Source organism: Portunus trituberculatus, chromosome 44 (assembly GCF_017591435.1).
Source record: "Portunus trituberculatus isolate SZX2019 chromosome 44, ASM1759143v1, whole genome shotgun sequence".
NCBI lineage: Eukaryota > Metazoa > Arthropoda > Malacostraca > Decapoda > Portunidae > Portunus > Portunus trituberculatus.
Window position 1 is genome coordinate 14,792,183 of NC_059298.1, and position 15,905 is coordinate 14,808,087.

Here is a 15,905-nt window from a genome sequence, read left to right on the forward strand (position 1 = left end):
TATTACGGCGCACGGCAACACGCTACCCTACCCCGCGCGCGCGCACGCACACACACACACACACACACACACACACACACACACACACACACACACACACACACACACACACATACTAAGAATACTGAACCCAATCTATTAGCCACTGATCTGTTACTGAATACACGCACTGTCTTTGTTACTTCACTCGGGAAACAATAGACGGTCGAGAGGAAAACCGAGAGTGAGTGGAGAGATGCGAGTCACAGATGCCACACACAGAGACACTCACTCTCTGACGAACAAAAAAGCATCACTGGAGGAATGTGAAGCGTAATGACAAATTAAAGACTAAATATTCTACATGAAGGAGGAAAATCAAGATAAGAACATAGTGACACATACAAACAAAATAGAAAAACTGAATATAGGAGTAAATAAAACGGAGAAAAAAGAGGTGAGATAAATAAAAAATCGCGGGAGGATTGTTAGACGTAATAATAAACATAAACTTAATAAACTTAATAAAGAAGGAAAAGAGAGATAAAAACTTAAAGATACGTATAATCAAAATAGGAAAACTGAATATACGAGCATAGAATTGAGAGAAAAAAAAGCGCTGAGATAAAAAAAAAAAAAAAGCAATAACAATAATCACAGGTAGAAAAAAAAAAATACATACGAAGAATGAGAAAGGCAGGAAGTACGGAAATAAAAGAAATCTGTAAGACGGAAACGAGCAATGATAAAGCAGTATACGAGGAAAGGAAGAGGGAGCGTGCGATTGAAAACACACACACACACACACACACACACACACACACACACACACACACACACACACACACACACACAATGGCAACAAAGACGAAAACAAGAGAAGCGTAAATGAAAGAGTAGAATGAGAAAAAAAAAACACGTGGAAAAAAAGCAGCAAATTATAGAGTAACAATTGAACGAGATAAGAGAAGACTGAAAATGACAAAAAATCACGAAATTAAGACACAGAAACGAGGAAGGGAACACCAGACAGCAAGATGGAGGAGCAAATCAGTAAATGAAGGATACGAATACATGCAAATAAAGAGATAAATAATTTGTTCACGAGTCACGGAATCTGATCAAGAGTAAAATAAATGAATAAACATGACAAATTTTTCAATAGATAATAAAAGAAGTATACAAGGAAATAAGTAGATAAACAAACAAGAAGTGTAGTACCAAACACACACACACACACACACACACACACACACACACACACACACACACACACACACACACACACACTTCACAAATTCACCTTACACAAACTCACCTACACAAAAAGACAGACTCCAGCGTAAACAAACAACTTGAAATTACCTCGTTGGACAGAAAATTGCGGTACTTATTCACCCAAACTTCCAGGGGGCGACTGTTCCTTACTGACTGTGAGTGGCAGAGGAAAGGGTTCACTTCATAATGGAACCTTTTGCGGGAAGAAAGAGAGAAATATACACTGCCAATACAAAAAACAAGGAAGAAAGTGTTTATCTTCCCTGCCTACTACACTACAATCATCATCTCCTCTTCCTCTTCCTCTTCTTCCTAATCCGCCACTTTAACGTCATGCGGGAGTTTCCATAATCTCGAAAATGTTCTTGCTCTCGAGGATAATTGCACGGCGGAGGAGAGCCATTAGGTGATTAGGGTGGGAAAACTGATAATAAAATGATTCGGATGAAAGGCAGGAAGACGCAGGAAATACGAGCTGGGTAATGAGCTGCTGCAGGAGGAGGAGGAGGAGGAGGAGGAGGAGGTTAAACAAGAGTAACTACCCAGCAGACACGCCACGCCACCACTCATCAATCCTGCCACCCATCTTCTTCTTCTTCTTCTTCTTCTTCTTCTTCTTCTCTTCTTCTTCTTCTTCTTCCTTCTTCTTCTTCTTCCTTTTTTTCTTTCTTCTTCTTCTTCTTCTTCTTCTTCTTCTTCTTCTTCTTCTTCTTCCTCCTCCTCCTCCTCCTCCTCCTCCTCCTCGTTACACACACACACACACACACACACACACACACACACACACACACACACATCATCCCTGCTACCTCTACATTACTACTACTACTACTACTACTACTACTACTACTACTACATTCTCCCCAATCCCTATGTCTGCACACACTTGTACATACACCACAACAACCACCACCACCACTGTCACCACTAAGGTAATGAAGCCTCACCTGCAATCAACGGACACACACTGGGAAAGCCTTGTCACCTGGGACGGTCGAGCTGGCATACCTTGAAAGCCACACATTTTTTTGCAGGCATTCCTTTCTCTAACGAGGTTCACGTCACTTGCGGGTGTTGAGCAGCGAAACGAGTTAGTGACGTGTGAGTTAAAAGCGATAAGAAAAGAAGTTGATGGTCATGTAATGTGGAGTGAAAGAGTGTAAAGTGATAGGGTTAATAGACGTCAGAGAAATAATTGATGGATGGGAGGGAGGGAGAGAGGGAGGGAGGGAGGAAGCAGGGAGAGAGAGAGGAAAGGAAGGAAGAAAGGACGAAAGAAAGAAAGAAAGAAAGAAAGAAAGATAGATAGGAAAACAAACCGATAAATAGACGGATAGAAAAAAAGATTAAAAAATAAAGAAAGAAAAAAGCAAGACAGGCAAACAGACTAACAAAAAAGAAAAAAAAGAGAAAGAAAAGAAAAGAAAGGAAATAAGAAAGACAATAAAAAGAAAACACAATATAAAGAAAAGAAAAGTAGAGGAGGAGAAAGAAGACAACGAAGAGGACGAGGACGAGAAAGAGGAAGAGGACGAGAACGAGGACGACGAGGACATGAAGGAAGAGAACGAAGAAGAAGAGGAGGAGGAGGAGGAGGAGGAGGAGGAGGAGGAGGAGGAGGAGGAGGAGGAGATCTGATGTAACAATAACACACCGTCGATCACCAGTCAAGGACATGCAGTGCTGATATACTAGGAAATTTATTGGCAAAGTTAAATTAAATAAAATCTCACAAAAATAAACAATACGAATACCAGGAGGAGGAGGAGGAGGAGGAGGAGGAGGAGGAGGAGGAGGAGGAGGAATGCAAAAAAAAGAAAACAAGAAAAGTAAGAAAAAAATAGAAAAAATGTAGGTAGAAAGAAGGAAGGAAAAACTGTGGACAAAAAAAATAAAAAGAAGATATAGAAAAAAAAAGAAAAGAAAATGGAGAAGGAGGAAGAGGAGGAGGAAGAAAAGGAGATACCGTTCCTCACCATCATAATAAGTCACATAAATCAACACAGGTAAGAACAGTAGAATCTGAGCAGCGCCTACCTGTGTGTGTGTGTGTGTGTGTGTGTGTGTGTGTGTGTGTGTGTGTGTGTGTGTGTGTGTGTGTGTGTGTGTGTGTGTGTGTTAAACATGTGTACATACCTGTGTGTGTTTCTAATATAACTTAATAAACAAAGGATGTTTACAAGGCTTAAAATTCTCTCTCTCTCTCTCTCTCTCTCTCTCTCTCTCTCTCTCTCTCTCTCTCTCTCTCTCTCTCTCTCTCTCTCTCTCTCTCTCTCTCTCTCTCTCTCGTGGGAATAAAGCCATGAAACACCTGATATATAATTTATTTCACCTCCACCTGCAGCACCTGTCCACAGCGCCATTAATCTGCACCTTTACAAACACGCTAAACTTTCAGTAATATTAACTCTGCATGGCACGGGATAAAGAACGTCTCTATTTTGGAACACTGCGTACTATAGGGCAGGCTGAAAGAGCGAGAGCGAGAGAGAGAGAGAGAGAGAGAGAGAGAGAGAGAGAGAGAGAGAGAGAGAGAGAGAGAGAGAGAGAGAGAGAGAGAGACGAACAGACAGATCAAATATACACTTTTCAATATACACATATACATATACCAATAACACATACTTTTATAATACATATATATATATCACAAGCTGCACCCACACGACACGAGAGAGAGTCAATAGATGGGTTGGCCTCTACTTATGTTCCTCTCCGATGCACCATAGAGGGCGTGGGAAGGAAGGGAGGGACGGGAAGGTGGAGGCAGCGATGAAGGGGCTAAAAAATTCATTAACTCTCGCCACTGGAGTTCTTCAATGGACGGAAAAGTGGACGTAGAGTGCTTGTAGACTGGATGGTGGGAAAGGATAGAAATAGGTGGAAGAAGAGACACGGTCAGGAGTGGGAGGATGATTGAGTAGGTGTGTGTGTGTGTGTGTGAGGGTTGAGTGGATAAGCTAGATTAGGTTAGGTTAGGTTGAGTCACTGGTAAATTGACAGAGTAAATAAATGTGGATGAAGGAGTGAATGAGTGATAAAGCGATAGAGTGAATGAGTGAAAACAGATAAATCATAAGGATGAGTTGAATATGCAAGATGGCGAGTGAGTGAGTGAGTGAGTGAGTGAGTGAGTGAGTGAGAGAAAGAGTAAAACAATGAGTGAGTGATTGGGTGAGTAAGAGTGAAGCAGTGAATGAATGAGTGAGTTGAATGTTTAATCTTAGCAAGACAAAACTTCTCTATGATAATGATTTCTTGCATGAAGCTCTTTTGTGTAATTCAGCACGGTCGTCCTGCTGGTCACCCCAGCCAGTCTTCCCCATTACGGAGCGAGCTCAGAGCTCATAGACCGATCTTCGGGTAGGACTGGAACCACAACACCACACACCGGGAAAGCGAGGTCACAACCCCTCGAGTTACATCCCGTACCTATTTACTGCTAGGTGAAAAGGAGCTACACATTAAGAGGCTTGCCCATTTGCCTCGCCGCGCCGGGACTCGAACTCGGCCCTCTCGATTGTGAGTCGAGCGTGCTAACCACTACACTACGCGGTGTGTGTGTGTGTGTGTGTGTGTGTGTGTGTGTGTGTGTGTGTGTGTGTGTGTGTGTGTGTGTGTGTGTGTGTGTGTGTGTGTGTGTGTGTGTGTGTAATGCTCGGTGGGTATTACAAGGCATAGCACACATGGCATGAGTTCTTGGCTTGTTATTGCACGAGGCATTTCCTGAATAAACGTGCATGAACGCTCGTGTTTAACTCGCACAAGGACAAAAAAAATAAGGAAAAAGAAAAGTAACATGTTTGAGGTAAATTTCAGGAGGAGGAGGAGGAGGAAAGAAAATACAGAGAATAATGAGAAGGTGGAAGGTGACAAGGATAAACAACGACGATGAGAAAGAGAATAAAGAACATGAAAACAAGGAGAAAACGAACAATGAGTAGTAGGAAAGCAAGAACAAAAATAAAGAACAAAGACAATGGGAACGAGAACAACGAAAGAAAAGCAGGCACAAGAACGAATAATACATGAGTGCAAACCAGAGGAACGTGTGTGAGGAGGACAATGATGAGGATGAACAAGGACAAGAGTGATGAATGAGAGTGAAAGCATGAGAAGAGGTAACCATGATTAGTACCAGGAGGAGGAGGAGGAGGAGGAGGAGGAGGAGGACGAAAGGTCTCCAAGCGGTGGCTTAACTAATTATGGGCAAGCGGGGATTGGAAGCGCAATGATTACCACGTGTTGTGTGTCCAGGTAATGCATCACACATCTATAAACCCCGCGGCTCACCTCCCACATCCCTCATCGCGCCCTAAGCTCCTTCCCTTCACCAGATACACGTCCTTAGGCTGCAGCAGGACAGTGGTGTTGGGGTGACAGGGCATTGCTTAGTTTTTCGTAGCTGGTTCCGTCATCCCACTAACTCACGACTGCCTGTCTCAGCCCCTATGTAGCCCCAACATTAAGCAGGAGACACAGGTGAGTGGTGTGTGATAGAGAACACCTGCGTGACGACCATTACGCCCCAAGGTCACCACTTAAACCCCACGAGGTCAGTGCGTATTTCTATCGTGTTGGCGCGGCGTCCCTTCCTCGCAGCGATGGGGGTCCGTGATCGTCTATAATTTGCACAAAAGCTGGAGTGTTTCAGTGAGGTTCTCGTGCACACCACACCCTTACTCTCTTGAGGAAGCCGCGCTGTTCTTTGCTTTGCACTGTGAGTCGTTTCAGTTCAAGAGGCGGTAATGGTTTCTTGTTTGGTGTCGGTGACAGACAAAAGGTGAGGTCTTTCTGTTGCCAGCATATGACCTGTCCCTTGTCTTCAGCCTCCCCCGCGCCACACATTTCTCCACCAACATTACACCCCAGCACAACACACAAACATTCTCCACGAGCCTGCCTGGCAAATATACAAATTTCTATGTATACGTATATACAATGCAATAAAAATAACATACTTCACTTTTCACACAACGAAAGTTCTACAAAGGCCATTTCTTTCCAAGCACGACCAACACGCAAAGACCAAGACCGACAACCTTCATGATTGTTATGACTTCCTCTCTCTCTCTCTCAAGGCGTGTTACTGTCAATCCGAGGCACGGGCGGCGCTGTGTGGTCTGGTCACTAAGCGGCGGAACACGTGGTCTGTCCACCAGCAGGCAATAAGACCGTACAAAATTAACTATAGTGACAAGACGCTGCTCAGAGCTCGGACTGAGGCTTTAATACTGCTGGGCTGAGTCACACACACTCTCTCTGCATGATACTACGAAAGCTACCGACGAGAGTAACACATGCTAAAGGATACAGTCCAGAGGTGCAGCAACACAAGAGTCTTAGAGTGGCGCTGCACCATCTTCTTCGTGAGTGGCGGCAGCAGCAGAGGCGGCAGCGGCGGTGGGTACATATATGTGAATCTCCAGGCGGGGCGGCGAGGGCATGCGGCACTCCAGGGAGTCCACGTCATCCAGGTCTGACTCCCCCTGGCCGTCAGGACGCGCGGCGGCAGGGTCAGAGTCTGATCCGGCCTGAGCGGACGCCTTGCTCCGCTGGAGGGCCTTCCTGTGGGCAGCGGGCAGCTTCTTGAGGCGGTGGTAGAGCGAGGCGTAGCCCTGCAGGGTAGAGGAAGGACGCGGGAACAGCGTGCTGTTTAGGTACTGCTTCACCTCCCTCGCTGCAGCAGTGGACGTGCCCCGCGGCCCCTCAGCGGTGTTCCTCGGGGCGCCGGTGGCCATCCTGCTGCCGACAAAGGGATTTCTTGTTACGAATAATGTGCCAGAATTTCTGGGGAACCGCTCAGCCCCGGAAGAGACCTCGCTGCTCAGCGTGAGCGAGTCTGCGGTGAGAAGACTGGACGAGTCGGTAAAACACGACGAGGCGAGAGAAGGCGGGGCGGCCTCGCTGGAGCGTCGCGGCCACGGTGGGGATTCCCCTGTGAAGTGTCGCCGCCGCGGCCGGTGGTGGTGATGGTGGTGGCGGTGGTGAGGGCACGGGTACTGGGTGTGGAGGTGGGACACCCCACGGGCTGGTGGTGTGGAGAGGAGGAGCGGTAGGCGCAGCGGGTGATGGCAGGCTTCCTAGCACTTTCCCAATGAAAAAACCTGCTGGTGGGGAGAACACCAACTGACATGATCTGCGACACACCAAGTGAGGCTGACGGCTCCTTGTCTTCCTCTGAGCCGACCTTCTGCTCGTGGGGAGCCAGTCCCGCGTCCACGGCTCTGTGGCACGCCTCAGCCTCCCGCACGCCGGCCCGCACGGCACCACCGTCTGTTCTGCTAACAGGACGTCAGTCTTGACCTCGAGAGTCAGTCAGTCTCTTTCTTCGAACTCAGAGTCACCGCCACACGGGCCGCGCCGAGCACCAGATGCACCAGTTTCATGCACGATGAGCCGCAGTAATAGTCCGCCAAGACACACTGGCGCAGAGTCACGACACCCCAGCGTGTGTTGGCGTGCTGGGGGTGGGAAGGGCTGGCGTGAGAATGATAATGTGGTTGGTAACGATGGCTGGCGACGGAGAAGCCACGGGTTGGCGTGACGGGGGTGAGTTGTTGAGTCAGGTGGCCCGCGATGCTGCCAGTTTAGTGAGTTAAATAAATGAATGGAGGCAAAATATTGGTGGAAGGAGGGTGAGGTGTCAGGGGAGGGGCGGCCACAGGTGAGTCTTTGTGTGAGTGTGGGAGGCGGGCGGGCGGGCGATGCTTGGCCTCGGGGACACCTAGCGTGACTTGACCTCCAGTGCCTTCACGGGTACCTCTATTACATTAGCATCGATCTCAGCCATTCGTAGGTAATCATGTGTAATTACTATTGACAAATCAGCTTTCTGGAGCGATGCGATTCATCTGGTTGTTAATGTTTATGGTGGCGGTGCATGGAGCCAAGTCTCGCAGCAAGTGTTGGCCTGCGGCAAGAGTAGCAGCGGAGGTGGCTGACGGTGGAAGGAGGAGGTGGAGTGAATGGCACAAGGTCCGCAGAGGAAGTGAGGGGCGCGGAGGGCCGGGCGGCGGCGGCGGCCCTGTGGCTCAGGCCGCCGCCGTGCCACACTAAACGTGACCCATGACGTCACCAGCACGCCGTACGCAGGCACACCGAAGTGTCTCCGTCAGAGCCTGGGTTGTATCACGCCTCGATCAATGTTCTCTAAATGTTCTTTCCACATGACATGATAACTGTGCACGTCATCGCCGCGTGTCCCTCGCGCTGCTCACTTCCCGGCACCTGGTGACGGAGGCGGCGGCGACGACAGCGGCGGGAGGCACAACACTAAGTGACCCTGCACCGCTGCCTCGCCGTCATCACTCACTTTTATTTCATCACCTGTAATTACCAAAACATGTTAACAAGATAAGTCAGACGTGTGCGGAATCCCAATCAATGGTCGCCACCTGGTGACATGCAAGCCTCTTGCTGCTGCTGCTGCTACTGCTGCTGTTGCCTCCGGGAGGCGACGACCAGCCCGCAAAACACTGCCACCTTCACCACCTGTCTGTCCACAGCTCACCAACACACAAACATTCATACACGCACGAACAGACAAACACTACTCCTCAAGCCACCACACGCAGCACACCACACACACGCGCTAAGCTGTCTGTCGTGTTCTAGGTCACAGCCACGCCACAAAAGCTCCACAGCGAACCCCGCGAGCAGCAATACTACCTGAGCTGCAGCACCAGTGAGGCGACACTAACCCGCCACACCCAGCACCTCCTGCCTGGCCCCGCCACTGACTGAGAACCTCTTCCACGTACTGCACCGCACGGTCTCAACACCCACCCACGGGATTAACAGCGTAATTTTACACTATATTATTTCCTTCTCGCACCTTCATATTTCAAGCGAGAAAGTAAGGAAAAAAAGTGCTAGATGTAATGTGGAGACCTGATTTGAATAACGCAAGAATAAGGGACAGAATTAATTTGTAACACACTTGTGAATATGGGACGACCGAGGAGTGGTGGAATCCGTGTGTGTGTGTGTGTGTGTGTGTGTGTGTGCGTGTGTGTGTGTGTGTGTGTGTGTGTGTGTGTGTGTGTGTGTGTGTGTGTGTGTGTGTGTGTGTGTGTGTGTGTGTAGACACGCTTTCGTGTCTCCCTTGCTAGCAGGTCTGCTTGAGATTACGACGCACACCAACGCACATAAAGAGTAGAACACACACACACACACACACACACACACACACACACACACACACACACACACACACACACACACACATGCTAACACGCTGTTAAAACAAAAACAGACAGCCAGAAATCCATACTGCTTGAAAAAAAATGTTACACAACCCATGTATATTTTGTGTGTGTGTGTGTGTGTGTGTGTGTGTGTGTGTGTGTGTTTGATCTGCTGCAGTCTCTGACGAGACAGCCAGACGTTACCCTACGGAACGAGCTCAGAGCTCATTATTTCCGATCTTGGGATAGGTCTGAGACCAGGCACACACCACACACCGGACAACAAGGTCACAACTCCTCGATTTACATCCCGTACCTACTCACTGCTAGGTGAACAGGGCTACACGTGAAAGGAGACATACCCAAATATCTCCACCCGGCCAGAATCGAACCCCGGTCCTCTGGCTTGAAGCCAGCGCTCTAACCACTGAGCTACCGGGCCGTGTGTGTGTGTGTGTGTGTGTGTGTGTGTGTGTGTGTGTGTGTGTGTGTGTGTGTGTGTGTGTGTGTGTGTGTGTGTGTGTGTGTGTGTGTGTGTGTGTGTGTGTGTGTGTGTGTGTGATGCACGCACTGGTTATAAATCAAATACTAAAACCTACAAGTGAACACATAAGGAATTCTCTCACTGCCGTTACCTTTACTTCATGAACCACAGCGCACGTCACAGTGACAACATAGAGGACTCATTACCACCGTCTCTAAACGATACAAACAACAATGCCCTGGGTATATCTAAGTGCACGTTACTTTTACTATTAAAATAAACCTCCATCAACACACCATCATTAGTTTCCAAGATTCTGCTATAAGACAAAGGCATTTTATCAACCTTATCCACTTTTCTCTACCAGCTGTCCGGCTATTCCAAGGCACAACAGAAAAAGAAAATTTGCTAGTTTTCCCTATATCTTGCCTATACAGCTGAACGAAAACCTCCTTTTTAAACTAATTCTTCTCTATCAGCTTCCCGGCTATTAAAAGGTATCCCAGCAGACATATATTCTAGTTTTCTGGCAATTTTTTTTTTTTTTACTAATTTACGGTGTACTATATAATATTCAATTCTTTTTTATGGGAAGCAGAAGCCACATCAGTAAGAGTAGTCGGTGTGTTTCATCTCCTGCCTGCCATGGGGTTGTTAAGAGGCGGAGAAAACTTCAAGAGAGTCAGTCACATTTAAGGCAATTATTTTTATCTTGTTCCTCTCTCTCTCTCTCTCTCTCTCTCTCTCTCTCTCTCTCTCTCTCTCTCTCTCTACATTTATGTTCCGTTATGAGGCAAAGCTTATTGTGTCCATGAATGTGAAGATGAGCTAATGTCGCCCTATTTGGTAAAATTGAAAAAAAAAGTTAATGGAGCAAGACTGACTGCTGAAAAGTGAGACCAAACTTGCAAGATTTTCCTCATGCGAAAAGGGATGAGTGAAAATTACTCTTTCCGTTAAGGAGAAGTAAAGAAAAGAATGTTAGGTCAATATCTAAAGAGACAGAAAAACAGGAACGAGCGGATATGAATGAAATAATGACTGTAAATGAAAATGGAAGAACGAAAGAAGCAATGAAAGACAAAGTAACAAAAACATAACATTACACTTCTGAAGGTATGTAAAAGAAAACTGAGAAATAAATATAAATCTTCACACAATTTATGTAATGATACGTGAAACCAGATGATGATGACGATGATGGTGATGGTGATGGTGATGTTGATGGTGAAGGTGAAGGTGAAGGTGAAGGTGGTACGAGGAAGGAATATGCGTGAGATTGCAACAAAACTATGTAAAATTGATATGGAGACAAGAAAACGCTGGCTTTGCGCAAAGCCTGTTTACTGCAACCGTGGCAAAACACACACAGACACACACACACACACACACACACACACACACACACACACACACACACACACACACACACACACACACACACACACACACACACAGTGATAGATATATGAAAATACATAAAACTATAGTTAACAATATTATCGTTATTGTTGTTATCATTGTTATTGCTCATACTATAAAACTGGAAAAGGTAGTAGAAGAATCCATGTTAGTTTGTTTGTCTATCAATCTGTCCAAATGCCAAAAACATTAAAGGAATATAATCTAATTAAATTTCGGGAAACGGTGGGAAGATATGCTACGTTTAAAGAGAAATGAAAATTCTGGAACAAGATATTAGGGCAAAATTTAGGATATTGTTAACAGTGTCATTGGCGGAGATAAGCACGCCCTCTCTGATCCATTTCTTATCATTGTACTATAACTGGTAATATCTAAGTTAATTTGGGATCTATCATTATTTTACTACTACTACTACTACTACTACTACTACTACTACTACTACTACTACTACTACTACTGCTACTACTACTAGTACTACAACTACCACTGCTACTACTTCTACTTCTATTACTAATAGTACAATAATAACAAGAACAACAACCAGTGGCCAGACAGACATACACACTCCACTCTTTACCTCCAAAACACCGCACCGCCTCTCTTCCTCACCCAAACGTTACTAAATCAGCTTCTTCAAACACGTCTACTGAATGTGCTTCCCTCAATACAATCCAGTGAACCAGTGTGGCGGAGTATTGGCTGGGTCCCTACAGTCGCGCCCCGTCCACAGCCCTACACTGCCCGCCGCAGCCGACAGAGATGAGTGGAGAGGGCTGGCAAGGCTTTTGTCCTGCATTGAACTCATACAAGCTGATGATGACGATGATCTATTATCTGACCTACCGCACCTTTGTCTAACCGCCTGAGTAACCCTACACGCACACACACACACACACACACACACACACACACACACACACATACACATACACACACACACACACACACACACACACACACACACACACACACACACACACACACACACACACACACACACACACACACACACACCGCTACACCACACTCGAGAAATTCATATCTTCGCCACCACCTTCATTGTTTACACTACACCAGTACCGTCTTCGCCAGCACCGCCACCAGCAGCACAGCAACACACACGCGGCCGTCCCTCTTCCCTCCCTGACACAAACTAACCCTGCGAGCCCTGAGTGAGTGAGTGAGTGCAAGGAAAGGCGCGACATACAACACCCCAACCACCACCACACTCCAGTTACCACTACCGCTGCTGACACGGACACACCAGTAATAAATGAAGCATGGGACACTTCCCCTCCTCCTGCTCCTCCTCCTCCTCCTCCTCCTCCTTCTCTTCTCCTCTCTCCTCCTGTCCCTCTATCTCTACACCATGCATTCAGTTCTCACTCTCGTTTGTCTCCCTCTCCCTGTACGCCGCTCACCACTCTTGCTTTTCCATTACTTTTTTTCAATACCTACATGCGATTAATTCTTGTTTGGGTTTTCTGGTGGTGGTTCAAAACTGGTGGGGTTTGCTGAGGTATAGTGAGGCGCGGTTAGGTTAAGTATGTCAACGTAAGGTAAGGCGAGGTGAGGTGAGGTAAGATAGGATAAGGTAAGATTAGATAATGTAAGATGGAGTATGGTAAGGTATGGCAAGGTGAAGTGAGATAAAGCAAGGCAGAGTAAGGTAAGATAAGATAATATACGATGAAATGAGGTTAGTTTAAGATAGATTAGATAAAGTAAGGCAAGGTAAAGCGACAAGGTAAAGAAAGATTAGGTGTAAAGAGAGAAAGATAAAGAAAGAAATAAGACAAAATTGAGTCAGTCTATATCATGTTACAGTACAAGATGCATCCTCAGTCTCACACTACGCTTGTAACACCAGGACAGTAGCAAACAGTCCACACAGGAGCGCCGCTAGCCTTGGGTCATAAAGCAGCGAGTCTCCTGTGTGCCGTGACTCCCTCCTTCCGCCACTTCGCATGCCACGGTCTCTTTCTTACTCTCCCAAGGCAAAATTGCGCTGCCGTTCAACTTATTCTAAAACTTGGACGACGCGGCTGCTGACGGGCTGACGAGTATAGATTTTTTTTTCTATGTAAGAGGGAAAACCTGAACTAGGGCAACAAAAAAATTTAAATAAAAAAGAGGTCCACTTAGTAACCAGTCCCTTTGCAGGTTTGATAGAATTAGCCAAAAGACAAAAGATGAAGGAGTGAGGAATATAGAGGAAGGGGTGAAGAGAATAGAGAAGAGGTGAGAAGTGTTGAGGAAAGGGTGAATAGTAGTATATAGGGGAAGAGGTGAAGAGAATAGAGAAGGGGTGAAGAGTGTTGAGGAAGGGGTGAAGAGAATAGAGAAGAGGTGAAGAGTGTTTAGGAAGGGGTGAGGAGTATAGAGAAGAGGTGAGGAGTGTTGAGGAAGGGGTGAGGAGTACAGAAAGGAGGTGAGGAGTACAGAGAGGAGGTGAGGAGTACAGAGAGGAGGTGAGGAGTGAGGAGTGATGAGGAAGGGGTGAGGAGTACAGAGAAGAGGTGAGGAGTATTTAGGAAGGGGTGAGGAGTACATTGGAGAAGAGGTGAGGAATATTGATGAAGGGGTGAGAAGTATATTGGAGAAGAGGTGAGGAGTGTTGAGGAAGGGGTGAGGAGTCTATACGAGGGAGTAGTGACTGAATAGCGTGAGTGGAAGGTTACTTTTTCTCACTCCTAGACATTTTTTTCCCCAGACTAACTTTAGACACTTGAATAGCACTCTTCCTGAATAGTTCTATATCCTTAAATAAAAAAAAAAAAAACGAACGGATAGTTAAACATTGTAATTTTTCCTATCTGCAATATTCAAGACACATTTTTGTACCTTTCCAATCAAAAGCACAAAAGTAACCTCTTATTCTCTCTTTTTCTGTCCCTATGCAATCTGAATGGCAAGACAGAGTAACTAACTATAGTAATAAAAAAAGGACCATGTTTTCCTCATACTATGCCACGTTACCAAAGAAAGAAGAAATTCCAATGAGACTAAGACGCTGGTGACTTAGTAATGCACTCCCTTCCTTCGTCGCACTCTCAGTTACTCGCGGCGTGCGGGGAAACAATTTGTAAAGCGACTGAGAGCCCAACGTGTGTGTGTGTGTGTGTGTGTGTGTGTGTGTGTGTGTGTGTGTGTGTGTGTGTGTGTGTGTGTGTGTGTGTGTGTGTGTGTGTGTGTGTGTGTGTGTGTGTGTGTGTGTGTGTCTGTAAACAAGGACACACGCACCGCAAACTCACACATGCCTCTGCGCAATCCCGTTAAACGCCCGTCTGTCTCCAACACACACACACACACACACACACACACACACACACACACACACACACACACACACACAACATGACACGAAACACAACACGATAACCAGGTGAGCCGCGGACCGGTGAGAAGGGAGACAACAACAGCAGCAGTAGTAGCAGTAGGCCGTTGAGAACCAGGCAGGGCGAAACAGGCTGGGAGAATTAAGCAAGACAGGAACAGCAGGAGCAGGCCAACTTAATAAACAAAACGAGGGTGGAGGTCAATTAATTAGGAAGGAGAGGCAGGACCAATTAACAGAGTAGTGTAGAGCAGGCAGGGAAGGAAGGGGGAAGTCAGGAAAGTCACTTATCAGGCTGGGAAAGGAGCAGGTCACTATGCAGGCTGAGGAGGAGAAGCAGGTCATTGTGCAGGCAGGGAAGGCAAGGAAGAGCTGAGATAACAGGACAGGCAGGCCATAAAAACAAGGTAATAGAGTGTACGAGAAGGGAGCAGTGAGTGATCAGGTAAGTGGGCAGGCTAAAGTTCAGAGTGCAGGCTGGGAAAGGAGGAACGGGTCAGTTTGCAGGCAGAGAAGGCAAGGAAAAGCTGAGATAACAGGACAGGCAGGCCATAAAAAAAACAAGGTAATAGAGTAGGTGAGGCGAGCAGGCAGGTATGAGGTAGGTCAAGAAGCAGATGTGTTGGCGGCGCTCACCTGCAGCAGCGGCGGGCGGCGGAGCGGGAGTGAGTGCCAGTGCCAGTGAGATGACGTGAGGCAGCAAGCGTGAGGCACTACCCACACCTCCACCCTCACGGCCGCCAGACTGCTGCTGCTGCTCCTGCTGCTCTCACTCTCCAGGCACTGCTTCCCTCCGCCGCCACTAACTCTTCCCCCTCCCCTCCACCCTACACACTCCTCCTCCTTCTCCTCCTCCTCCTTCTCCGGCTGCGGTTACTCCTCCTCTTTCTTCGTTTCCTTTTCCTATTTCTCTGCCCATCCTTTTTAGCTCCTCCTCCTCCGTTTATTTTTCCTCTTTTTGTATTCTCTCTCTCTCTCTCTCTCTCTCTCTCTCTCTCTCTCTCTCTCTCTCTCTCTCTCTCTCTCTCGTGTTTCTCAAGATTTTCTTCTCTCTTCTGCTCTTCATCTTCTTTCTTCTCTTCCTCTTCCTCCTTCTGTTTATCCTTCCTGGTTGCTTCTTCTTTTCTTTATTCTATTTACATTCAAGATTATTTTCTTTCTTTTCCTTATTTTCTTTCGATGACTGTTCCTCTTTCTGTCCCTTCATTTCAAC

The 15,905-nt window shown here is 46.7% G+C and overlaps 2 protein-coding genes across 2 annotated transcripts in view; both read right to left on the bottom strand.

Moving 5' to 3' along the window:
- LOC123518564 (von Willebrand factor A domain-containing protein 8-like) overlaps positions 1-15,905 on the bottom strand; it is a 124,766-nt gene that overhangs the window by 40,317 nt on the left and 68,544 nt on the right.
- On the bottom strand, positions 4,808-15,498 carry LOC123518561. Its single transcript, XM_045279415.1, is given in 3 exon segments — positions 4,808-7,291; positions 7,294-8,586; positions 15,329-15,498. Coding segments are annotated over 2 exon segments (792 nt in total). The 5' UTR covers positions 7,394-8,586; positions 15,329-15,498; the 3' UTR covers positions 4,808-6,599.